This window comes from Equus przewalskii, chromosome 3 (genome assembly GCF_037783145.1).
Source record: "Equus przewalskii isolate Varuska chromosome 3, EquPr2, whole genome shotgun sequence".
In the NCBI taxonomy this organism is placed as follows: Eukaryota; Metazoa; Chordata; class Mammalia; order Perissodactyla; family Equidae; genus Equus; species Equus przewalskii.
The window spans coordinates 53,911,809-53,939,135 of record NC_091833.1 but is presented as its reverse complement, the minus strand read 5'-3'; the positions used below and the strand labels follow the sequence as shown (position 1 = coordinate 53,939,135).

The window sequence follows — 27,327 nt, the reverse complement described above, 5'->3', positions numbered from 1 at the left end:
TCATAGCGGCTGCACCAGGGTGCATTCCCACCAGCAGTTTATGAGGGTTCCCTTTTCTCCACATCCTCTCCAACATTTGTTGTTTTTTGTCTTATTAATTATAGCCCTTCTGATGGGTGTGAGAGCTCATTGAAGTTTCGATTTGCATTTCCCTGATGGTTAGTGATGTTGAACATCTTTTCACATGCAGGAGGCTTACTTTTAAAAAGTGGTTCTGATAGGTTCAGATAAAGAAGAGTGGGGAGGTTCAGGGAAAAGGGGAAGTCTGGGAAGAGAGTTAGTATCGGGGAACTGAGGGTATAGAGGAGGTGTAGACCACATAGAAGGGAAGGTGGAAGATGGTGTCAGAGGTGGGGCCTGAGACACGGAAACCTGGGAAGAGGAACATGAGGCTTTGAAAGCCATTTTATCTTTCTTTAATCATTTGTTTGCCTCTGTTAATCTTAAAATTTTATTTTGCAAAGAGGCAACTTTAGACTCCTGATAACATTTGGAAACCTCAAAATACCAATTGAAACAGGTGTTCCATTCAATTTTGGGAATTACAGAGCTATGGCTGTCCAACTTGGTTTTAAGAGAAGTAAGTCTTGGGAGTTCAAAAGTTTCCCACAATGGCCACTGGTAATCTAAATCACTTTTGGTTAAATCAGTCCATTTAGTTAGAAATATGCATGAGCAATGACCATGGTTTTTATACAAAAAATTGGCTGGGATTCCCATGGGGGGCACCCTCAAAATATTTAGATAACTGGGATCCCAATTCTCAGAGGTTTTTCTCTAGAGTAAAAGAATAATTCTCAAACAGCCTAAGCAGCTCAAACAGCTTAAACAGTTGGCAGCTCAAATGGCTTGAACAGCTCAAACAGCCTGCAGGCTTAATACCAGCCAGTCCCTATAGAACAGTCCAATTTCATTAAGCTGGACGGAAGGTCGAGAACAACACCTTGTTGTTCCAGTCAACGGTCCAGTTCCAAAGGGACTTGGACCCAAGGCTGGTCAATGCAGTTCCAAAGGACAGTCTGCTCCCAAGGGAGTCAGGCTGAAGGCTGGACGGCACAGTTCCAGTGAAACAGTCTGAAAGTTGGGCTGAAGGGTAGCACAGTTTCAAGTATGGGAACAGACCAGTTCCAAAAGGAATCCGGCTGAAGGCTAGCGCAGTTCCAAGGAACGGCCTGATTCAGAGTCAGGCCGAGGTGCCACCGGAGTACTGTCACACAAACAAAGCCTTAACCAGAAAAGGACGAAGCCTTAAAATGGATCTCAAATAAAGCCTGGAGAGCTTCAACTGCAAAGAAGGTGGAAGCTCAGATCCAGGAGGAAGACTTACCCTCAAACCCCAGGGTCAGCAAGAAAATCACGGAGCTCAACGGGCTCTGTTGTGTGTACTGCACCCCTTTACTCACCAGCCTCCAAGTCGTTGGAGGTCTTCTCTGGATCACAGTATGGTCCACCAAAGTGTTGACTTTAAACAAATAGACAGCTAGTTATTTCTCCAGCAAAAGTGGGTTTATTTGGGATCAGCAAAGAATGGCAATTTGGGGTCCACAACCATGGTGAGCCATGTGCAAGTCTCCAGCAGCAAAGAGAGGAGAAACTCTTTTATAGAGGGAAGAGGAAGTTGGGAGGGCTTTTGTAAACAAGGAGTTTGAGGAGTAGTGGCTTCTTGGTGGCTGAGTTGTGACAGTCTCTCATTGGCAGAGCTTCTTGCTGGTCAAGAAGAGGACGTCTTTCTTCTTCCTGTTGGACTCTGCTTTTGACGTAGGGCATGAGAAGACCCCCTTTTGGTTACTCCTGACTCCATTTTAATGCAGTTTGTGTTTATCAATGTTCACACTGCTATAAGTAAAATCTAATAATATGTAGTAATCTCTTAGAAGTTGAGCAGGGGTAATGAGCAGTCTGGAAAGGGAAGGCATTGGCATGTCAAAAAGTTTAGTAAAACTGCTGCCTACAATAACTAGGAAGGCAGACAAATCCCTCCCTAGCTTGCAGCTCTAGTGGAGGTATTTGGAAAGAGCCAGTGTGTGTGTGTGGCTGCTTCTTTTTGCTTTCAGCAAGGTATTACAAGCAAGTTTGAAGTCAGAGTAAAAAGGGAATAGAATGTCTAGAAATTCTGGGGCTTCACTAAGTTGAAAAAGCCAACTGTTTATGTACCCCTAAACAGCAGAAGAGAGGACTTGGCTTAGCGATTTCTCATAGTCCATTAAGACTTTTTGGTAAACAAAAATAAACAAAAAACAACAGAAAACAAAGATAAGCTGAAGCAAAAATCAAATGAATAGACTTCTCTTCTCATTTAAGCCTATTGTTTCAGGTGATTTCAAGGCTTCCATCATTAAAAAGAGGACATTAAGAATGGACTGAGCATGGAAGCCAGAAAATAGGGCAGGTTTAACAACTACTAGAAAGAACTTTGGATGTGGTTACTGGCAGCAGAAACTGTCTGGAAGCAGCAGAGGTTACTGAATACTCAATGAAATTATATATATATATATATATGTATATATATATATATATATATACATAAATTGAAAAACATGGCCTAAAAAAGCCCTCAATTGTTCAAGCCTGGGGGCATTCCCCCAAACATGTTGGGAATACTCTCCAACATCCAGTTAACCTGTATCCAGAGGGCAAAGCTTGGGCCCACAAAACACAATGGACAACGGAGATCCTCTGGAGGGTAGAACTAGGGTCTAGCTAAGGAACTTAACTCCACTACCAGAGTAGTGAGTATTCGTAATTCCTGCCCAGGATTCTAGCTATAGACCAGGACCTGCTGTATGTTTTCCTTTTCTCCCCCTGAGTTTTAACTGGGGTTATCCTATTCCTGTTCCACTATTGTTTTGTATTACTAGTGCAGGCATGGGGCAGATAATTTGTTTTGTAGTGTATATGTATCTGCACCATGACAAGCCATATCGCACCCTGCTGGAAAGGACTGTGCGTTATCAGACATCCTGGATTTTGAGCTGATATAGAAACTGAATGGGAAACTGAGCTCTGGAGGAGTGTAGGAGGTGAGAGTGTTCTACTGTAGGAAGGATACACAGATATTTAGGGGGTCAGGAGGACAGATTGCAGTAGAGACTATTGATTGTTCCTCTAAAACCATCATTTCCTTTTTCCTGGGCACAAGACTGCCAATTGGAAACTCAATTTCCAGCGTCACTGTTGCTAGGCATGGTCATGTGACTAAGTTCTTGCCAATGGAGTGAGATCTGAATTGATGTGGGCACTATCCACATTACTTTCTTAAAAGAACTTCCTTATTCTGGTCTTCTTTTCTTTCCTCTTCTCAATAGAGGGAACATGCTAATTATAATATATCAAGCTGGCAAAATTAGAAAGTTTGACATTCTTTGTAGGCAAGGCTGTAGAAAATTGCACTCCTACATGTTGTTGGTAGGAAGGCAAAAAGGCACCATCCCTATAACGTGCAATCTGGCAGTATCTCTCAAAATTGTAGGTATATCCACCCTTTGACTCTCTTCTTGGAATGTATTTTACCTGTACACATATAAAACAATGCATGTATAAGGTTACTCATTGTAGCATAGATTAACTAAAAACAATTTAAGCATCTAGCTTGAAGATTAAATAAGCTATGGCATCCCCTCATTATGTAATACTCTCCAGCTCTACAAAACAATGAGGAAGCTCTCTGGATTTATGGTAAGATCTCCAGGAAAAGTGAAAAAATCAAGGGCAGACTAATGATATGGTGTGTTATCTTTTGTGAAAGCAAGAAAGGATAAAAAGGTACATTTATTTACTTGTGTTTGCAGAAAGAAACTCTATAAGGATACATGAGTAATAAACATCATTACGTATAAACGTAGGGTGACCATATAATTTGTCATCCAAACAGAAGAGTTTCTAGAGCGGACGAGCGTGTTATTAATAATTACTCCAGAACAACAGATGGAAAATGCCACTGTCCTGGACAAACTGGGATATTATCAACCTAAACAAAGGATACGGAGTGGAAGGGGGAATGGGGTCATTTCTCATCGTATTTTACAAAAGTATCAGTCTTTGGTGAATTGGAAATAAAAAGAACTCGTTCTTAAAGAACGAGGTACAGCAAACCACGGACGTGAGACACGGAACTTAACGAAAACGCAGTAGTTTCGCGCACCCGACATTTACCGGAGGTGCACAGGCGCCGCCGCTCTCTTGGAGTTCGTCGTCCAATCCGAAGTGGGAGCGTGCGAGCCTGAGCCTGTGGGAGAGCCGCGGCGGGCGGCGGGCTCGAGGAGTGCAGCTTCGCGTCACTCAACCCTCGGGGCGGGCCTAGCGCAGGCTCCCACAGCCGACGCTCTGGCCCCCACAGGCGCTACTCGGTGGCATCTCGAGTTTCCTCTGGCTGCACTCTGGAGGACTACACTCGGTTTCCTTCTGGCCGTGAGAGGCCCAGCAGCCTGGGCTGAGCTGGAAGAAAGATGGCGGCAGCCGTGCGACAGGATTTGGCTCAGCTCATGAATTCGAGCGGCTCTCATAAAGATCTGGCGGGCAAGTGAGTATTTCCCAGGGCATGGGAGGTGGGGAGGGAAACCCCAGCTTGTTCTCCTTGGGCTGATGGCGGCTTTCGCGTGTGAGGCTTGGAGCCGGCCTGAACCCCAAGCGGGCGGGCCTCAGGTCGGTTATGGAGGCAAATGTTGGGAGCAGCAGAAAGCTGAAGGGGACCTTGTGCAGGGAGCCCTCGGGGCCATAGACCTAGGGTGACTGTCAACTCGTTCAGTCCTTGATAGCATCCTTACCGGTCTCTGGAAACGCAGTCGGAGGGACAACTGCTCCCACGGCCTTCTCTGGCGCCTCTTCCCACCGCTCGCTGGCTTCTCACACCGAATTCTCGCCTCTCTTTGGACCTTCTTCCCCCCTTTTCGCTTGAGGGAAATTTATGTTCTGGACCTTGATGCAGAAGTCCCTTTTACGGGGAGGCGGCTTCTTGAGGCTGGCGGGGGCTGAGGAGGTATGGCCGCTGTCACGTCGTCCGGAACCGCTCGGACCATCTTCTCTGGGTCCTTGTGTTCTGGGTACTCTCTCTCCGCCACCAACCCTGCAGAAGGACGCATAGGCAGCATGTCCTCATGACGTGGGTCAGGATGTCTAGATTAGTAATGTTTGCAGGAATCTGGATTGTTTAGGAATTTTGTCGGAATTTATGTAGAAGGCTTAGGTCCACTCCAAGTTAAAATTTGTGACTTGTGCCTGTTCTGCCAGCGGTTAGTCAGCAGTGTTAATCGTAGATAGATGTTGTCCGTTTTCTCTTCGTAGATTTCACGGTACTATTCTTTTATAATGAAGTGCCTTCCGTTTAATGTATGCTTCTCAAATTGATCCGAATATTTACATCCTGACAGCTGAGATCACTTTGATCTGTATTGGTGAGATACACCTGCTCTAACCTGGCAGTTGAAACCGTGACGGTGTTTTACGTAGGCTGTGCTGCCTTTTCTGTGGTGGTGGTAAATGTAATCCACTTTTATCAGTGGGAAACTTAGCTGTTTATCTTGGGCTTAACTATTTTGTGCTGCGATTTCTCCCTCAGGACAGTGGGGATAATTATAGGACTTATTCTTGTCTGAGGACAAAATGTGTATGTGTGTTTATATACACTTATATTATACTTATATCACTTAGAACACTACCTGACGCTTAGCAAGTGTCACAAGATTGTTGTTGTTGTTATTATTACACAGCTAGTAAATATATATTGACTTACTCCATCAGTTGGAAATAAGTTGAATATGTCTTCATGGGTTAATCTTTTTTGCATGTAATTTTTTTAGAATAGATGGAAGTAAAACTAGCTTGGCCTGGCCTGGTGGCAGCAGTTAAGTTCCCACGCTCTGCCTTGGCGGCCCAGGGGTCACTGGTTCAGATGCTGGGCATGGACCTATGCACTGCTTATCAAGCCATGCTGTGGCAGGCGTCCCACCTATCAAGTAGAGGAAGATGGGCATGGATATCAGGGCCAATCTTCCTCAGCAAAAAAAAAAAAAGGGGGGGGGCAGATTGGTGGTGGATGTTAGCTCAGGGCTAATCTTCCTCAAAAAAAAAATAAGTAAAACTAGCTTATTTTTTCTCCATGCTTGCTTTCTTTTTTGTTTGCTGAAGAAAAATAAGTGTGTTAGTTATTAGAAGAGATATAGTTTTTCAAGTATTTGCAGAATTCTGAAACTTAAGCTTAACATTTTTTTCCTCAATTCTGAATTGCAGATAAACAATAATACCTATCCTCATAGAGCACTTCAGTTATTTATTGTTGTGTAACCAACCAAAAACTTCGTAGTATAAAACAGCTATTATTTCTCAGGATTCTTTGGGTCGACTAGGCTCTTTTGCTGGTTTGGTCTGGGCTCACTCATGCAGGTGCAGTCAGCTGGCAGCTCAGCTGGGGTTGGTAGGGTAAAACGGACTCAGATGCACCTTGGGCTGTTGGCTGGGTCTCTCTCTCTTCACATGGTCTCTCATTCGGTATCTTAGCTGAGGCTTCCTTACAGGGCCGCAGGAGTGTTCTGGGAGGGTGAGAGTGAAGGCTGCAAGGTCTCTTACAGCCAGCCTTGGAAGCCTCACGGCATCAGTTCTCTGGTACTGGCCAGTCAGTCACAAGACCAGCCCACAGTCAAGGGGAGGGGAAATGGAGTCTACCTCTTGATGGGAGGAGTAGCCAAGTTATATGGCAAAGGGGCATGGTCAGAGGGAGGCATGATTCATTGGGGCCCATTACTGTAACAATATACCACATGGGGTTATTGAGAAGATTACATGAAATAATGTGCCTGATAACTGATAGCAAGTGTTTGTGAGATAAGTCTTGGCCTTGCCTGGTCCTATCTGGGCAAGAATGTGTCAGGGTATTTATTTTCATAACCCAACAGTTTTGCCAGTTACATGCTTTGTGAGAGAATCACTCTTGAAATATATCAGTAGCTTTAGGGTTTATGTTAGGAGCTGAGTTAACAAAGGATTTCATATTAAGGAATGATGGAGAAAGTTCATTCTAAAATATTGATACTCTGTCTTCCTACCAATTAGCAGGATATCTATAATGGAGTAGTCATTCAGTAAATGTTGGTTGAATCGAAGAGTAGCTAGAAATGTGCAGAGCTTCTATTTGAACCCAGATTTGTCATTTTTTTTTTAAAGATTTTATTTTTCCTTTTTCTCCCCAAAGCCGCCCCCCCCATTACTTAGTTGTATATTTTTAGTTGTGGGTCCTTCCAGTCGTGGCATGTGGGAGGCTGCCCCAGCATGGCCTGATGAGCAGTGCCATGTCCGCGCCCAGGATCTGAACTGGTGGAACCCTGAGCCGTCGAAGTGGAGCAGGCGAACCCAACTACTCGGCCACGGGGCTGGCCCCTAAAAAGCTCATTTTTAACCTTAGCCGCGTATACTACTATTCTTACCAAAACTTCAATTAGAAATGCTTTTCTATAACTGAATTAACACAGCAGTTTAAAATTGATATAAGAAATTGGCCTTATGAGAAGCATTTTTTCAAATTTTATTTTTTGTGTGTGTGAGGAGGATTGGCCCTGAGCTAACATCTGTTGCCAATCTTCCTCTTTTTGCTTGAGGAAGATTGTCCCTCAGCTAACATCTGTCCCAGTCTTCCTCTCTTTCATATGCGGGATGTTGCCACCGTGTGGCTTGGTGAGTGCTGTTTAGGTCCACGTCTGGGACCCAAACCCGTGAACCCCAGGCTGCCAAGGCAAAGCACGTGAACTTAACCACTACGCCACTGGGCTGGCCCCCTTGCAGATTCTATAGACTGCTTTTGTACATATTATGTGTTGTGTTCAGTATCTCATATAAAGCTTTAGGAGGAGAGTGTTGAGAGAGAGATTTGAGTAGATAGCTGTTGTGATAGCCTGTCTTATTCAATTGACTAAAACCTAGTTGGTTCTTCAAAACTCAGTTCAGATGTTATTTCTTCCAAAAAGCCTTCTCTGAACCACGAGCACATAGTCATACCCACCCCACACAGGACCTGCCTGGTTAGTTGCTCTTCCCTATGCCCAGTGGCATCCTATATTTGCCTTCACCATAGCACTTAATTGTTTTAATTGTCTGTTTACCTGTCTGCTTCTCCAACTAGAATATGATCTCTTTGAGGGCAGGTGTGAGGTCATGGATTATAGGTCTTTGTTGAGTTATCCTATATAAATAGGACTCTTGTTTCTTTTCTTTTTTTCTCAGTTCTGGGGTATGGCATGTACCTGGAGCAGTATAGTGGGCCTTTGGAATATAAACGTTTCTTTTCTTTTTTTAAAAAATTTTTTAAAGATTTTATTTTTCCTTTTTCTTCCCAAAGCCCCCCGGTACATAGTTTTGTATTTTTAGTTGTGAGTCCTTCTAGTTGTGGCATGTGGGATGCCGCCTCAGCATGGCCTGATGAGCGGTGCCATGTCTGCGCCCAGGATCCGAACCAGCAAAACCCTGGGCCGCCGAAGCGGAGCTGGTGAACTTAACCACTCAGCCACGGGGTGGCCCCTAAACGTTTCATTTTACAAGAAGCTGTTAGCCTGGAGAAAGGAAAGTAATGGGAGACCTTTTAGCTGCCTTTGACTGTTAGAAAAGCCATTTTGCAGAAAGGAAAATAGACTGCTCTGCCTTGCAGAGGTAGACTTTGGATTAGAACTTTCTAATGATAGAGTGGAGTAGAACTGTCAAAAAATGGAGGATATACACACACGTGCACACATGCAACCAACCAACCAACGGAGGATATACTGTATAACCTCAAAGGCCCCTTCCAGCACTCAAAGGGGCCTTCCAACTCAGATTCTCTGGATCTCTGTTATTCCCACACACAACAGTTTCAGTGGTTTCCATCTCGAGTGAAATTCCCTGACATCTGGTGTTTACTATGTGCCAAGCACAACGTTACTTACATTTTTTAATCCTTAACAAGTAATATTATTTACATTATGTATGAAAAAACTGAGGTACAGAGGTGAAATACCTTGCTCCAAGGTCACATAGCTATCGGCAAAGACAGTATACAGCCTGTCAGCTTGGCTCATAGCCCTTAACTCTAAGCACATGTACCTTTGGGCCTTTTTCACCAAACTAGACTACATTTCAGATAGTGATTTTTGTGAAGTTGAAATATTTGGAATGCTTAAAGATCAACCTCATTAGGAAAGTATTTTTCTCTTAAAAACTATATTAGGGGGCCGGCCCGGTGGTCCAGCAGTTAAGTGTGCATGTTCCGCTTTGGTGGCTGGGGGTTCGCTGGTTTGGATCCCGGGTATGGACATGGCACTGCTTGGCAAACCATGCTGTGGTAGGTGTCCCACACATAAAATAGAGGAAGATGGGCACAGATGTTAGCTCAGGGCCAGTCTTCCTCAGCAAAAAGAGGAGGATTGGCAGCAGATGTTAGCTCAGGGCTAATATTCCTCAAAAAAAAAAAAAGGAAAAAAACTCCCCTATATTAGCACTTACCTGTTTTTAAGACTTTGTCTTTAATTTTCTGCAGCTTTATCATCATGTCTATGTGAATTTTTTACTTATCTATGTCAGTTAGCTTTTGCTGTGAAATAAACCACCCCAAAACATAATGACTTAAAACAACACTCATTTATTTAGCTTACAATTCTGTTGGTTGTCAGTCTGGCTGGGTCCAGCTGGATGGTTCTTCTCTGCTCCATGTGTTCTTTGTTCCACGTGGGCTCCGACATGTGTCTGTAGACAGCTCTGCTTCTGTGTTGGCTGGGGCAGTAGAGGTGACTAGGCTGCATATTTCATTATCCAATAGGTTAGCCTGGGCTTGTTCATGTGGCAAAAGCAGGGTTCCAAGAGATAAAATGCATGCACGGCCTCTTGAGGTCTAGATTCGGAATAGGCTCTTCACTTCTGCATTCTGTTGGTCAAAACAAGCCCAGATCAAAGGGTGGGGAAATAAACTCTACCTCTTGATGTGAAAAGCTCCGAAGTCACATTGTCAAGGGGCATAGAAAGAGTGAAAGAATTGTGGCCTCTTTGTAAATGCCCTACTGTGTTATCCTGGTGGAGCTTTATTGTATTTCTTGAATTAATGAATTGGATTCTTTTATTGTCCTGAGAAGTTTTCAGCTATATCTGTTTAAGTGTTGCCTCTGTCCCGTTCTGTTTTCTCCTCTAGGACTCCAGTGAAACCCCTTTTAGGCCCCCTTACTGTGACCTCTGTCTCTCTTACCCTGTTTTCTGTACTTAACCTTTTCGATGCCTTATTCTGGACAGGTTCTTCTAACCTGCTTTATAGTTTATCATTTCTTCAAGTGTGTCTAATCTGCTGTTAAGAACTCCATTGAATTTTTAAGTTTGGTTATAGTATTTTGTAGTTTTATAGCTTTTGGTGACTCTTTTTTCAAACGACACTTTATGATTATCAGTTTCTTGCTGAAAGTTAAAGCTTGTCTTTATTTCCATAAACATGATAAACAGAATTGTATTACAGTCTTTCCGATGACTCTCATATCTGGAGTCGCTGTTTGTTGCTATTATCTGTTGCTTTTCTTGATTCTAGCTCATATTGTCATATGCCTTTTAATCTTCATTTCTTTAGCAAATTATTTAAAAATGTATTTTTAGAAACAATTGGAGGGCTAGGATATTGTTACCTTTCAGTGAGAACGTTCATTTCCTTATGCCAGGCACCTAAGGGTGCTAGCAGTCTAGGCCCAAGACTTCAGAATTTTTTGGTTTACCTACATGACCGTTGGAATAGAATTTGTAACCTTATTCCACTCCTTACTCCAAAGCGCTAGTGTTTCCTCCTTTGGCAGGCAATGAACTCAGATCTCTGTTATTCTAACTCTAATAGTTGGCAAGAAATTGCAACTTGCCTCTCAGTTTTTCCAGCAGATGGCAGAACTCCCCAAAATAGAGCCCACACACTCCTCCCCACCAGAAATGCCTCTCTGCCTCTCAGCTGTCTTTCCACAGTCAGCAGATGCTTTCAGGCAGAAGCTATGGTTCACCTCTTTGTGCTCTTATTCTCACCTGTTTTCTCTTTCTTGTTAGGATCTTATGCTATTAAAAAAATTTTTTTACATTTCTTTCAGCTTTTTTTTTTTAAGATTGGCACCTGGGCTAACAACTGTTGCCAATCTCTTTTTTTCTGCTTTTTTTCCCTCCCCAAATCCCTCCAGTACATAGTTGTGTATTTTAGTTGTGGGTCCTTCTAGTTGTGGCATGTGGGATGCCGCCTCAGCATGGCCTGACGAGTAGTGCCATGTCTGCACCCAGGATCCGATAAAGCGAAACCCTGGGCCGCCAAAGCGGAGTGTGTGAACTTAGCCACTTGGCCACTGGGCCGGCCCCCTCTTTCAGCTTTTCATCTTCTCTTTTTTGAGATAGAGTTGATCCAATCACCTAGTTCACCATTGCTATAAGTGAAAAATCTATTAATACATACCTATTCCACTTATTTTGATCCTAAATAGTGACTCTGGTACATTTTCATGTGTATATGTTTTATTTACCTCCAGATTCCTTTCATGTGCCAAGAAATCAGAAACTGACATACCAAAGTTTATATAGATAATAGCTACTCAATAAACATTTGTTAATGATAGATGGATAGGGTAGATGTTAGGTTCCTTAATTAATGAAATTTACTTTCCTCCATAATATTTTTTTAGGGAAGAAATATTTGGTGCTTGTCATGTTCTCCACATCAATCACCTTTTCCATTTCTTCCATTGAGTGCATGTTGAGTGCTCATTAAAAAGTTATTATTATCATCCATGAAGCCTTCTCTGACTAATCTAACCCATTTTGGTTTTACTCTCTTCTGAATTAAAATATTATCTCTTCACTTGTCGTATCTCTCATATTGTTCAGTTTTATTGTAACTTTTGTTTTTGTTTTATTGTAATTTAATACTTGATATATTTTTTAATTTTTATTTTCCCAGCTATATTATAAGATCTTCAAAGACTAAAGTTATTTACAATTTTTTTATTATCCTACACAGAGTCTCATATAGCATCTTAAAAAGCCTAGGTGCTCAATTAGCATTTTTGGATGATTTCATATGGCAGTATTAAATGGCTTTTTAAATCTCTGATTTAAAATAGGTTCATTAGTCATTCCATATTATTATTGTGAAAAAGTAAGTTCCTGTTCTTAGGTAGTAGAATGTACATATTAGAGAAGGAGCAAGGCAGCGTCCGGCCCCACTTTGCGTCTTACTTTCCTGATCTATGAAAGTTGAGAATTTGAGTAGGCAGTTTCTAAGGCTTTGGCAAGTTATATAATTTAGACAATGTAAAACTTGTATGACTTTTCAGATTTTTTTTGTGTGTTCCCAATATACATTAGTTGATTGATAAGTTTTGAAACTGTGTGTTAAAAGTTAGATTAATGAACAAATTTCTATAAGTGAGACATTGTCATCCTTGAATATAATATTATTAGTATAAAATAATCTGTGGGGATATAAGAGTAAGAGGGCTTAACCTTGATTTAATTGAATATGAAAAATCAGCTAATCAAAAAAGAAGCAATAATAAACCATTGAATATATTAACTAAAAACATGCCCAGGCAATAAAGTAAATGTACAAATATAGATATGGAAAATATTATGTGTGTGTGTGTGTGTGTGCATGTGTATAGAGAGAGATTCTATATAAACGAATTTTCAGATGACTGAATTTTATCCCAATAAATAAAATGAATAAAATGTTATCAATACTGTTGAATATTTGAGTGCTTATGATGTGCCAAGTACTGTTCTAGGCATTGTGTATATAGCAGTGAACAAAACACACAAAAATCCCCATCCTCAGGGAGTTTAGATTTTTGAAGGAATTTGTCATTGCCTAATAATTGTCATTGTTCCTGTTTTTAGCGACTCTCTCATCCTTTTTGGAATGCTGATTTGAATCTTATGGGATCATGAATATTAGGCAGAATAGTTATTGGAACTGAATGCAAGTAAAGTGTTAATAGGCACTGACTGACTGCATAAAGAGTGTGCTCTCAGTGAGTTTGGCTTGGTGGAGTTTATTTTGTACACCCTAAGATGTTCAGTCTCTAATATTTGGTTTCATTGCCTGGTCAACATTATCCTATTGTTGGTGACCCTAGATCCATTAGGTTCACAAGAGAAAGAGTTTTGGGTCACCTCCAATAACGTTCTTGTGTGTCTATGTAATATATAGTTAAAGAAAATAAGAAAATGTAGCTTATCTTTTAAGCTGTTTGAAAGGAAATTGACTTTTTAGTTTAAATTCAAAACTAAAACTTTCAAGAAAAAAATTGCAGCTTAGATCCAGTAACTTAGAGTTATAGATGCACTGTTTTTTGTGATGGACTTGAAAACTTTTTAAAAATTATGTTATACTGTAAGGAGAACTAAAAGTGGCACCTTAGAATTAGAGATTTCGTCTTTCTTGTGATGGACTAGAAACTTAAAAAAAAAAAGTCTGTGGTGTGCTGTAAAGAAAACCACAAACTAGAGCCCCATGAGAGGAACCAGGGTAAATAGAAATGAATAACATCAAAGTTAGCATTAGAAGAGATAGTGCCCTCTGAACGTTATTTTTGTTTGATATTGTTTTAGGTATCGCCAGATCCTGGAAAAAGCCATTCAGTTATCTGGGGCAGAACAACTAGAAGCTTTGAAAGCTTTTGTGGAAGCAAGTAAGTGGAATGAACATTGCATGTTTGCCTTGTATTACTGAGTTTTAGGACTTTAAAGCTTGCTCTAGCCTTGTTTTATATCAAATTATCAATATAATTTGCATTGAAATTAAATCAATATGCATTGAGATTGATTGATTTTAGAATTTAAACTATTTACAACTTAGTTTTTTTCCATGAATTGTCTTCATTACATTCAGAGTTACATTCCCAATTAAGCTTTTGTGTAGTCATTGATACAGTAACCGATGCGAGACAATGTAGCATAATGATAAAGAGAATAGTCTGGATTTGAATCCTGGTCTGGCTTATTAGCTGTGTCATCTTGGATAACTTATTTAACCTCCTTGTGCCTCCTTTTCCTTGTCTGTAAGATGAGGATATGATACCTACCCTGTAGAATTGTTGGGAGAGTAAATGAGTTAATATACATAATAAAGAGCTTAGAATAGTACCTGGCCTATAATAAGTGCTGTACAAGTGTTAGCCGTTATTAATGTTAAGAACACTCCTTTTGAATGGGAATTAGAAATTTCCCTTCTTCAAGACAGGCTTCCTCACTCCCTAACTTCAAACATATCCAGTTATCTTGGAAATTACTCAAAATTCAGGCTGGAATTTATACTGAGTTAATATTAATGATACTTGGTAGTGCTTTACACTTTACAGGGTGCTTTCGCACACATTATCCATCACACAGGATACCCCTTTTAATACCCCTGTGACTAGAGAATGTAGGTATAGATATTCCTGTATAATATATTGTAAAATGAGTCTCAGAATTAAGTAAGTTTTTTTTTTTTTTGACTAGATTCAGTTAGTCAGAGGCAGAGCCCAGACTAGAAACTAAGTTTTCGGATTTATAGTCCTTGTTACTTATATTTCCCTGAGAAGTGCTAGTTTGGGTCGTAATTTCTTTCTAACAGTTATAGGTGCTAATGGCATTTGTGATGAACCTGTTTTACCAATTGCATCCAGTATTATTCAATAATGAATTCCAATGAATGTGCTATAAACTGATTAGTTACAAGACCTGTAAGTTACTGCCTCAAAAAATTGGGGCCTGCAATGTGAGACAAACTGGCCATGGTTTCAGAAAACCTTAGAAATGTCTTTATTGAGAGCATTGCCATGTAGTAGCAAAAGAACAGTACTTTTTATAAACTTGGATCTTTAATATAAACTTTGAATTCTAACTTTTTTGAAATGCGTGTGTATTGTCTAATTTTTTTAATTTTAATTTTTTATTTTATTGAGGTCATAATAGTTTATAACATTGTGAAATTTCAGTTATACATTATTATTTGTCAGTCACCTTATGCCCACCCCAACACCCTTCCCCTCTGGTAACCACTAATCCATTCTCTTTGTCCGTGTGTTTGTTTATTTTCATGTATGAGTGAAATCATACAGTGTTTATCTTTCTCTCTCTGGCTGTTTCGCTTAACATAATATCCTCAAGGTCCATCCATGTTGTTGCAGATAGGACGATCTTCTTTTTTTATGGCCAAGTAGTATTCCATTGTATATGTATACCACATCTTCTTTATCTATTCATCAGTCAGTGGGCACTTGGGTTGCTTCCACATCTTGGCTATAGTGAATAATGCTGCAGTGAACATAGGGGTGCATAAGTCTCTTTGAATTGTTGATTTCAAGTTCTTTGGATAAATACCTAGTAGTGGGATAGCTGAATCATATGATATTTCTATTTTTAACTTTTTGAGAAATCTCCATACTGTTTTCCATAGTGGCTGCACCAGGTTACATTCCCACCAGCAGTGAACGAGGGTTCCCTTTTCTCCACATCCTCCTGCATTTGTTGTTGTTTGTGTTGGTAATTATAGCCATTCTAACAGATGTAAGGTGATATCTCATTGTAGTTTTGATTTGCATTTCCCTGATGATTAGTGATGTTGAACATCTTTTCATGCGCCTGTTGGCCATTTGTATATCTTCTTTTGAAAAGTTTCTGTTTATATCCTCTGCCCATTTTTTTTTAACTTTTTATTAAGATTATGATAGTTTACAACCTTGTGAAATTTCAGTTGTACATTCTTGTTAGTCATGTTGTAGATGCACCACTTCACCCATTGTGCCCTCCCCCCACCCCCCCTTTCCCCTGGTAACCACCAGTCAGTCTCTTTGTCTATATGTTAACTTCCACCTATGAGTGGAGTCATACAGAGTTCATCTTTCTCTATCTGGCTTATTTCACTTAACATAATACCGTCAAGGTCCATCCATGTTGTTGTGAATGGGACAATTTTATCCTTTTTTATGGCTGAGTAGTATTCCATTGTGTATATATACCATATTGTCTTTATTCAATCATCAGATGATGGGCACTTAGGTTGCTTCCATGTCTTGCCTCTGCCCATTTTTTGATCATGTGATTTGTTTTGTTGTTGTTGAGTTGTTATATCAACCGAATGTTTTTTGAACCATCATTTATTTTCACAGTAACTGCTGATTTAAGACTTAATTTATCTAAGCAGTGGTTCACCAGCATAATGCATTTCTTGAACTGTAATAATAGTGATGACAATAACTAACATTCATTGAGTGCTGTGTGCCAGCTACTATTTAGAGTGCTTTATATGTATGGCATTTAAGCTTCACAACAGCCTTATCCACATTTTACAGATGAGGAAACAAGCTCAGAGAAGTTTCTTGTCTGAGGGTGTTTAATCAGGAGTCGTGGAAGCAGTGATTCCAGAGCTTTCCTCCTTAATCACATATAATACCCATAAATATTTATAAATAATGTCATAAAATATGTCAATACAGGGGTCAGCCTGGTGGTGCAGCGGTTAAGTTCGCATGTTCCACTTTGGCGGCCTGGGGTTCACTGGTTTGGATCCCAGGTGTGAACATAGCACTGCTTGGCAAGCCATGCTGTGGCAGGCGTCCCACACGTAAAGTGGAGCAAGATGCGCACGGATGTTAGCTCAGGGCCCATGTTCCTCAGCAAAAAGAGGAGGATTGGCAGCAGATGTTAGCTCAGGGCTAATCTTCCTTAAAAAAAAAAAAAAGGTCAATACATCCAGTGCTGACTTAAGTTCTTATTTGTTGTTTTCATTGGGAAAGTACAAGTGGCAGTAACTATCACTACTTGATTTAAATTTCATGAAAAGTATTTCACTGTTTTCTTCTTTAACTCCTTTTTGTAGCTAGGTGGGATATAAGTAAATAAATAAAAATATAGGTGTTTCTGTGTCTTCATTTTGTAGAAAAATAAGACAAAGGAAGAATATAAAATTCCCAACTGTTAAACAAAATGCTTTTCCAACCTTTTTTTTTTGAGGAAGATTAGCCCTGAACTAACTGCTGCCGATCCTCCTCTTTTTGCTGAGGAAGCCTGGCCCTGAGCTAACATCCATGCCCATCTTCCTCTACTTTCTATGTGGGACGCCTATCACAGCATGGCATGCCAAGTGGTGCCATGTCCGCACTCGGGATCTGAACTGGCGAACCCCAGGCCGCCGAAGCAGAATGTGTGAACTTAACTGCTGTGTCACCGGGCCAGCCCTAACCATTTCTGTTTCTTAGAAAAGTTATGATATTTTTGCTGTTTTGGTGTAGTCATCAAATAATTCAGCATAAGGAAAATTTATTCTGTAATATAAGGTGATAGGGGTGTGGAAATCCCTGAATGATGCATTGAAGGTTGCACTAACATATATTGTTTTTAATATTAATTTTAGGTAAAGATTGATTACTTAATGAAAAATTTATAAATTATTCATGTGTTCTTATCTCTTTTTTTTTTGACAAGTGGTAAATGAGAATGTCAGCCTCGTGATCTCTCGACAGTTGCTGACTGATTTCTGCACACATCTGCCTAACCTGCCTGATAGCACAGCCAAAGAAATCTATCATTTCACCTTGGAGAAGATCCAGCCTAGAGTCATTTCATTTGAGGAGCAGGTAAAAATCTAAAGCAGTGATTTTTGAACTTGAGATAATAGCAATTATTTTGAGAGATATCATTAAATTTTTAAAGGAAATAATCGTTCAATTTCATTTTTGCTACAACAGTGTGCCAAACAGCTTTTTACAATGTAAAATCAAATAAGTGTTAGGATGTTGTAACTCCAGCTGACATTTGCTCATATATTACAGTTTGATTTTATGAACCAAATGTTATTCTATTTTAAAGAGAACTTTCTAAAATCAGTAAAATTGTTAGTTATGCAGAAAACTTAGGAAAACTCCAGCGTTATATATGCAGTAATATAAAAGCAAAACTTACTATTTAAATTATTACCATAATCCACATTGCAGAAATGTATTATTTCAGTTCACTATTTTAATATTCTACGAATGTAAAATTCATAGAAAAATTTGGGTGGTCTTGATAAACTTTTACTATTTAGTTACCATCTTAATATGTTGGATGAGAGCATTGTCATAATAGTTAAACTTAGCTGTTTATTTTAATTATTGACTAATGTCAGTTGAAATAATTTAACATGTATACCTACTGTTCCAGGTTGCTTCCATAAGACAGCATCTTGCATCTATATATGAGAAAGAAGAAGACTGGAGAAATGCAGCCCAAGTGTTGGTGGGAATTCCTTTGGAAACAGGACAAAAGTATAGTAAATAGTGGATATTGGATGGAAATATATAATTGTTCACTTATGTTTTTTCTTATATTCTAGTGCAGGAAACAATAAACAATTTAATAAGTGAAAAATTTTGTAGGATATTAGAAGGTGAGAAGCACTATGAAGAAAAGAAAAGTAAGGGGCAAAGCGGAGGACTCGTATCATTAAGTAGGGGGATTGGAGTGCTAGGGTGGTCCCTTTATCACCTTCTCACACACTTGAAGAAGGTGAGAGAGTGGCGCTGAGCTATCGGAGGGAAGAGTAGCAGTAGATCCTCTTAGAGAAGATGGCTAGTGCAAAAGCCCTAAGATGTCAGCGTGCGTGGAGCGCTTTAAGAAGAGCAAGGAGACCGGTGTGGGTGGAGTGCAGTGAGTGAAGGGGAGAGAGACAGAGGAGGAGATCAGAGAGTACTGGAGGCCAGATTATGTGGGGTTTTGTAAGCCATCGTAAGGCCTTTGGCTTTTCTCTAAGTGAAATGAGGGGGAGCCATTGGAGGGTTTTGTACAGAAGACTAACAAGATCTGATTTATATTTTAAAGAATCATTCTGACTACTGGGTTGAGAATAAACATGTTATGATAGAAGTAGGGACATTAGTTAAGAGGCTTACATACTATTGCAGGTGACATGGAGATTGTGAGAAATGTCAGATTCTGGATGTGTTTTTTTTTTTTTTTTTTTAAAGATTTTATTTTTTTCCTTTTTCTCCCCCAAGCCCCCCCGGTACATAGTTGTATATTCTTCGTTGTGGGTCCTTCTAGTTGTGGTATGTGGGACGCCGCCTCAGCGTGGTTTGATGAACAGTGTCATGTCCGCGCCCAGGATTCGAACCAACGAAACACTGGGCCGCCTGCAGTGGAGCGCGCAAACTTAACCACTCGGCCACGGGGCCAGCCCCTCTGGATGTGTTTTTAAGGTAGAGCTAGGGATTTCCTGACAGCTTGGATATGGAATTTGATAAAAAGAGCCAAGATGAGTCCTGATTTTTGGTCTGAATAACTAGAAAGATAGAGTTGCTATCTACTGGTGAAAAATAAGTTTTGAGGGAAGGTGAAGAGTTCCATTTCAGACATGTGATAACCAAGTGGACATATCTAGTAGGGAGTTGAATTTATTAGTCAAGAGTTTAGGAGAGAGGTCTGGGCTAGAGATCTACATTTGGGAGTCATTGATGTATAACTTAAAGCCATTAGATTGGATGAGATTTCCAAGGGAGGGAATATAGATAGAGAAGAGGACTAAGTACTGAGACCAGAACATTCCAACTTAAGAGCTCAGGGGCAGGAGGAAGATACAGCAAGTGAGAAGGATTATCCATTCAGGTAAGAAGAAAACCAGGAGAATGTGGAGTGTGATGTCCTAGAGCCAAAGGAGGAAAATGTATCAAGAAGAAGCGAGTGATCAGCCATGGTGTTGATAGGTCAGATAAGATGAGGAGTGAGGGTTAACCTTTGGAGTTAATAGTGGGGGTCATTGGGGACCTTGACAAAAGCTGTTTTGGTGAAATGGTGGGAGTGAAAGCTTGATTGCACTAGTTTGAGAGAGAGTGGGAAGAGAGGAATTGGAGATGGTTAAGTATGGGCAGCTCTTTGGAGAAGTTTTCACAAAAGGGACCAGAGAAATAGGGTGGAAGATGACAGCAGAGGTTAGGTTAAGAGATTATTTTTTCTTTTATGATTCAGTGGAAAGTAAAACTTTGATGTAAGAGGGTAGGCGAGAGCATTCTTGCAGGAGTAGACAAGAGGGAAGGAATCTAGTGGAGGGATAGGCTTTAGATAGAGGCTTAGAGTTTCTCAACCTTGGCACTGTTGGCATTTTACACTGGATAATTCTTTGTTGTGGGAGCTATTTGTATATTGCAAGTTGTTGAGCAGCAGCCCAGGCCTCTGCTTACTAGATGCCAATAGCATCACCACCCCTACTTATGACAATCAAAAATATCTGTAGACAGTGCCACGTGTTCCCTGTTGGACAGAATGGCCCCAGTGACCTATGTTAACAGCCAGGAACACAGATTATGTGGGTGCAGACATTAGTGACGTGGTGATGGAGTTTGGGCACGTACTCTTTGATTACTTCAGTATTCTTAGTGAAGTCAGAATCAGAGTCTTCAGCTGGAAGTGTGGATGGGAGTGGGAGTTGTGAGGTTGAGGAGAGACAGGAATATGAGAAGAAATTCTCTAGGAGAGTAAGACAGTGAATGAACTAGGATTGTATAGAATATTTGGCAGCATTAAGGGCTCATTCAAAGGTCATGGTGATTAAAATGAGATCAGTCAGATTGGTTGGGTGTTTTTTTCCATCAGAGTTCATGGATGTGGGAAAGGAGTGGACAAACTGTTGGGTTTAAACAGAGTTATGATTTTGCCCAAGTATGACAGCAAGAGAGGGACGAGGAGTATGAGTGTATATGCAATTCAGTGATTATAGTGACTGACCATAGGAGTTAAGCTGGGTATGGAGGGAAGTGAGGCCCTTAAGGGGAAAAAGTAACAGTGTAACACGATCAGTGGTTTGGAGGTCACAGTGGGTTCAATGGATGGCTGGGTTTGGGATACTAGAGAAAGTGAGATGGGAAAACAAAAGATTAAGATGATAGTTTATTCAACCAGTCTTACCTTTTTATATGTATTTTTAAAAACATTTATAGTTCTTTGAAACATTCCTGCAAAGTATATTGTACAAGGATGAAAGATGTGAGAATCTTGGTTATATTATTAAACACACTTGCCCTTTCACTTGGCAAGTTTAAAAATACCAATTGTGAATGACTTAAAAATAATTTCAGCTGCTTCTCTACTCTTTGACCAGATGAACGAGGAATTCTTTTTTGTCTTCGTTAGTATTTGTGGTGATGAGGCAGACACTACTTCAGGCATCTTGCTTCTTAGGCATTACTTATTAAATTGTTACGCAGTGATACTCCTTGAAAAAGCAGCCAGTTTATACAAAAGCCTTCTTATGTAGGTATTGAATTTTGCTGTCCAAGACCCTCTTGTTAATTTTTTTTTCCTGATAGTTTGAAAAGGCTGGGCTTTCTTGATTGCTTTGGTCTTGTTCTGTCTGGAGCATTTTCTCCCTTGCACAGAGCAATTGATTTACATTCACTGGTATTTGAAATAAATGTAAAATTAGATATTGTTCTTTGCGGTGATGGGAATTATTATTTTGATAGTACTCTAGCATTAGCTTTGTGAGGATACCAAAGAACTGAAAATTTTAGTGGTTTCCTACACAAGTTAAAGTGATTAAAAATAGAGTTTGGATAAATAATTAGGACTTTTTTCTTTAAAAAACGATTTCAGTCTGATTATGAAAGTAATAGATACAATAAGCACATCATAAAATTTGAAAGTATAGTCCTGTTTATAGCAGTTCATGTAAATTTGAGTTGTGAATGGAAATAATATAGTGCAAAATATTAATAAAATATAGCTCATGGAAAAAATTGAATTAGTATAAAAAATTTAAAAGTGAAGAAATAATTTCAAAGGTGAGGCCAAGTGAGAATTGTAAACTCTGTTCTTGCCACATGGTGGCACCACTTTTGCTGGTAAATAGAAAAGATTTTTTTTGTGAGGACTAATCTTGAATTCTTTTAGTTTTGAGTTATGTGGGGTCTTCAGTTATATATTTCTTGCATAAAATGTGACCCCTGGGATAAAGAAGAAAATGAAAACCACCTGTAATCTCACCACCCAGAGATGATTGCTATCTTGGTATATATGTATAGAAATACATTTTAATGGTGTTTCACATAGTTTTATACAGTTTTCTCACTTAGCAAAAATACGTGATGACTATTATCACATATTAATGATTATAATAACTGTATATTTATGTACCACAACTTAATTGATTACCATAAATATTAGGTGATTTTCATTTTCTTCCTATTTTAGATATTTATGATTAACTTTGCAAATGAATATCCTCCTTGTACATACATATGTGTGCACATCCTTGATTATTTTCTTAGGATTTATTTTCTAGAGGGAGAGTATAGTGGATAAAGAGTAGATGCATTTTAAAGAATTCAAAGGGTTGTTGGAGAGAATATTGGCAAATTGTTTTCCAGGGTGGTTGTATTCATTTATAGTCCTACCAGTAGTATATGACGTACTCCTGAACTGGGCATTTTTTCTTTTTAAGATCTTTGACTTGTGAGATGATTTGAGGATTAGAAGAAACTAAAATGTAGGGACCAGCCCCGTGGCCGAGTGGTTAAGTTCGTGCTCTCTACTTAGGCAGACCAGGGTTTCACCGGTTCCGATCCTGGGCGCCGACATGGCACTGCTCTTCAGGCCATGCTGAGGCAGCGTCCCACATGCCACAACTAGAAGGACACACAACTAAAATATGCAACTATGTACTGGGGGAATTTGGGGAGAAAAAGAAGAAAAAAAATGGCAAAAGTTGTTAGCTCAGATGCCAAGCTTTAAAAAAAAAAAAAGCTAAAATGTAATATGACAACAATGATAAAAATAAAAATTCAATAAAACTTACTTAGAAATGTTTTGTAACTTTTCTATAATGTAATGCAGTAAAAATTTTGATTCTGTTAACAAAATATATAAGGAAAAATGTATAATTATATATATATAAATTATTTTCTACCATGCCTAAAAATTTTCTTGATAAAATATTTGTCCTTCTGTGGTTTTCTGTTATGTCCTAGACAGTACAATGTAGATTATAAACTGGAGACATACCTGAAGATTGCTAGGCTATATCTGGAGGATGATGATCCCGTCCAGGCAGAGGCTTACATAAATCGAGCATCATTGCTTCAGAATGAATCAACCAACGAACAGTTACAGATACATTATAAGGTAACAGATGAGCTGATTTGGAATTAATTTTGTATTGGAGAATCCTGCTATACTAAGATGCTCCGGAACATCTGATAAATGCTATTATGTATTAGAAATTCTCTCTCTCTCTTTTTTATTTTTTGCTTTTGCTTTTTAATTTCCCCCCCTCATTAAAGCATTTTCCCTCTATAGGTATGCTATGCACGTGTTCTTGATTACAGAAGAAAATTCATTGAAGCTGCACAAAGGTACAATGAGCTCTCTTACAAGACAATAGTGCACGAAAGTGAAAGACTAGAGGCCTTAAAACATGCTTTGCACTGTACCATCTTAGCATCAGCAGGTAAACTCATCATTTATGCTTTAATGAACAGTCAGTTAACTTTGCTTAATAATTTCAGGTTCGTTACTCTTGGAGGATTTAGCAAGGAACTATTCTTCAAGTGGATGTCTTATTGATGCAGTTAGGGTAGGTTTAGTTTAAACATTTAAACACAAAAACAGCAATAAAATTGCTAATTTAAAAAAATTTAAATATACATGTATTAGTTTATTACCAACATGTATTAGGAATAGTTAAGAGAAATAATATGAAGTTTAGTTCTCCTAAAATATCACTGAACAAGTGGATATCAAATTAAGTGAGAACTACATAGAGGGAAACAAAAATTAAAATCTAGAGATCGGTGATAAGATAATTAATGTACTGCTTTTGGGATTTTTTTTTACCTTTCAAACCTCAGTTTTAGACCTGGCATTTATCCTTCACTAAATATAAAAAATAAACTATTATTTGTTCTTTTTACTAAGTTATAGCATGTAAACTTATAAAGCAGAAAGGACATTGAGAAGAAATGCTGATAGTTCTAAACCATGGCTTTTCTAAATCATTTTAGAATGTTTATTCTTAAACTGTGTTTCATTGAGAGCCTAATGACATTTTCACTCTGCAGAATTCATTCTTTATGAAGCAGTGATCTTATTTATTTTATTTTTGTTACTGAAAAGGCATTATATAAACGTGATAGTGCTTCCTGTTCTAAAGAACTGTTAGGGCTTTCTTGTATTTCCTTCAATAGAAAAGTGTGTATGTATCTGTATCCCCTTTTGTTACACACAAATGATAGCATGATAGACACACTTTTGCAATTTGCTTTTTTCATGTAGCTGTGTGTCTTGGTGGTCTTTATATGTAAATACGTACAGCCTATTCTTTTGTATCTTCTATTGCTTGGCTTTATCATATTTTATTTAGTTAATTACAAACAATGCTGTAGTGATTATGCACATATTTGAATTTATGCATAGGTTAAATGCTTTGGTCCAGGGGTACATACATTTAAACTTTTGATAGAAATTATACTTTGCTCTTTAATGTTACACTCCAAACAACAACGTCCTGTGTACCTGATTGCTCACACACATATATATTACCAATTTGTAATCTTTGCTAATGTGGTAGATGAAAAATAGTATCTTATTCTAGTTTTAATTTTAATTTCATTTATTATGAATGCTCTTTAGCATCTTTTCATGTTAAAAAAATGGTTGAAAAACATGTATTTTTTTTGAGTGAATTATTTGTTTATGTCCATTAGCCATTTTTTGAGTTTTTGTCCTTTTCTTGGTGACTTATAAAAGTTCTTTATGTATATAAGAAAATTAACCTTTTTTTTTTTTTTTGCCAATTTTCATCTCTTTTTGGCTTTGCTTATGACATTTTTGCCATGTAAAAACTTTTAGTTTTTATAAAGTTCAATGTATTAATCTTTTCTTTTTTTAGCTTCTGGGTTTTGTTGACTTGCTTAGAAAGGCCTTCCCTATTCTGAAATTATATAAATTCTCTCCCGTGTTTTCCTCCAGTACTTTAGGCTTTAGGTTCTCAGATCCATTGGTCTCAGGACCCCTTTACTCTGAGAAGTTGAGAACCCTAGAGAGCTGTTGTTTATGTAGGTTATATCTATTGATTACTGTATTAGAAATTGAAATGAGAAAGTTTAAAAATGTTAATTCATTTAAAAGTAACAATAATTGATCCATTACATATAAACATAAAGGACATATTTTTGTGAAAAGAACTATATTTTCCAAAGCAAAAAAAGTTAGGAGAATGGGATTTTTACATTTTTTCAAATCCTTTTAATGTCTAGCTTAATAGACAAAAGCTGAATTCTTAAAAGTACTTCTGTATTCAGTCTATTTTGTGATATTGTTTAGTGGAAGTATGTGAAGAAAATCCAGCCTCACACAGATGTGTAGTAGAAAAGGGAGGCATATTTAATGGCTTTTTCAGATTTTTATGGATATTGTTCTTTGATACTATACTAAACTTGACAAGTGGTATAATTTTTTATGCGTTAGGTGTGATGTGACGTCTGAAACCATATCAGTGAGCTTTTTGCACTCTGTTATGTTAAAGTCTTGGTCTCTCTTGCGCTTTAAATGGATCTTTTGCCAGTGCAAGATTTTGTACTATCATGTATTGGTTATTTGGAAAACACTGGTTGGCTAAGTTAGACAGAGCTTCCACATAGTGATATCCTTTATTATATAGAAAAATTACATTTGAATATAGTACCACTGAGCTCATTAAAAAAAAAGCTTTAAGTATTAGAAAGCTGTCAGGCTCATGGTGGCAGATCCAAGTTTTCCAAAAATTATTTTTTCTTGAAAACTTTAATTTTATCAGGGGCAACAAATATTCTTGGTTGGTGGAGACAGACTCACTTTGTTAATTTTTAAGAAAATGTCTGCCAGATACACAAGTCTGAAAAACCATAATTTGTCAGTTGTTATTTCAAGTAATTGGTGTTCTATGGAAAAGAAACACTGGTTCAGCTTGCACTGTTTCCTTGGGACAACCATTGCTCTTCGATTTGCAGCAGAAGTGCTTTATGTGCATTTCCCACTTTGTCACACAAAATATTAAAAAGATGTATTCTCAAGTGTCAAGATTTAACAAATAATTTTTACTGCTGCAGGGACATTCTTAAGTGAAACCACCATTTTTTGTTTTGACTGTGTGTGACACAATACATTTGGTGCCACTGCCTTGATTTGTGTTGTGGTACCAGTAGTTTTAGCCACCATTGCTTTTGCACCACTAGTGCAAATGTCAACACAGTGAAAAAAGCAAAGGATGTCTTTGTTCTTTTAAAAAGAAAATGGTGTTCACATCAGTGATCTGTTGAAAAGGCCTTGGGGACCCCCTTTGAGAACTGCTGCTTTAGGGTTTCATTTAGTACCTTCCTGCTTCCTCCTAGTTACTACCTCCAGCCCCCAACTCTCCGAGAGTAATCGTTAGTATAGATTAGTTTACCTGCTTCTTGAATTTACCTGTAAATTTTAATCTATTTGGATTTATTTTAGTGTAAGGAATGAGATAGGGAATTAAGGTTTTTTTTTCTTCATGGCTAGGCATTGGACCTATCATCCTTTATTGAATAATACATCTTTTTTTCCCTATTGATTTGAAATGCGTTATAGTAAGATTTCTGGACATAATATTCTCTCCCATTAATTAGTCTATTTATGAATATACTAGTACTATGCTCTTTGAATTATTGTAGCTTTATAGTATGTTTTATTATCTAGCAGAGCTTCTCTCCTTTCATTATTCTTTTTCTAAATTTTCCTGACATTTTGTCATAGTTGCTCTCTCTCTCGTTTATACACATGCACATGCACACGTTTTTTGATGTATCGTTTCAAAGTAAGTTGTAGGCCATCATGACACTCCTTCTTTATATATCATCATGCATCTCCTAAGAATAGGAACATTTTTCTCTGTACTTGCAATACCATTATCATCCCTAAAAGAATTTAACAAGTGATTTTGCTATAGAAGCTAGCATCTGGTCCCTGTTATCATTGCTTCAGTTGTCTCAGGAATATCTTTTATACTTGCCTTTTTCCCCTGAACAAGGAAAAGTTCATATGTGGCATGTGGTGATTATGTCTCTTTAGAATCTTTTAGTCTAGAATAGTTTCCTCGCTTTTTTCCTCCATCTTTATTGAGATATAGTTGACATATAACATTGTATAGTTTCCTCACTTAAAAAATACTGACTTTTTGAAGAGTTCAAGGAAGTTGCTTTGTAGAAGTCCTTCATTCTAGATTTGTCTGATATATATTGTTTACTTATTCCTAATCCTGTGTATTTCCTGTAAACTGGAAGTTAGCCAAACGTTAGATTAACTTCAGGTTAAAACTTTTCTAGCAAGAATTCCTCATAGTGACGCTGTGTAGTATGC

The 27,327-nt window shown here is 38.5% G+C and overlaps 1 protein-coding gene and 1 long non-coding RNA gene across 6 annotated transcripts in view; one reads left to right on the top strand and one right to left on the bottom strand.

The window, feature by feature from the left end:
* Window positions 1–1,487: 1,487 nt before the first annotated feature.
* Window positions 1,488–4,285, bottom strand: LOC139082540 (uncharacterized). Its single transcript, XR_011538633.1, has 2 exons — window positions 4,153–4,285; window positions 1,488–3,510 (listed from the first exon to the last, which is right to left on the bottom strand). It is a non-coding gene; the product is annotated as an uncharacterized lncRNA (long non-coding RNA).
* COPS4 (COP9 signalosome subunit 4) overlaps window positions 4,162–27,327 on the top strand; it is a 46,177-nt gene continuing 23,011 nt past the window's right edge. For all 5 annotated transcript variants that reach the window (XM_070614477.1, XM_070614478.1, XM_070614475.1 and 2 more), the window contains exons 1-6: window positions 4,162–4,519; window positions 13,567–13,646; window positions 17,425–17,576; window positions 18,142–18,245; window positions 22,938–23,091; window positions 23,266–23,416. In XM_070614477.1, the coding sequence (XP_070470578.1) occupies window positions 4,446–4,519; window positions 13,567–13,646; window positions 17,425–17,576; window positions 18,142–18,245; window positions 22,938–23,091; window positions 23,266–23,416 (715 nt within the window). In that variant the 5' untranslated portion in view covers window positions 4,162–4,445. The remainder of the gene's footprint in view (window positions 4,520–13,566; window positions 13,647–17,424; window positions 17,577–18,141; window positions 18,246–22,937; window positions 23,092–23,265; window positions 23,417–27,327) is intronic.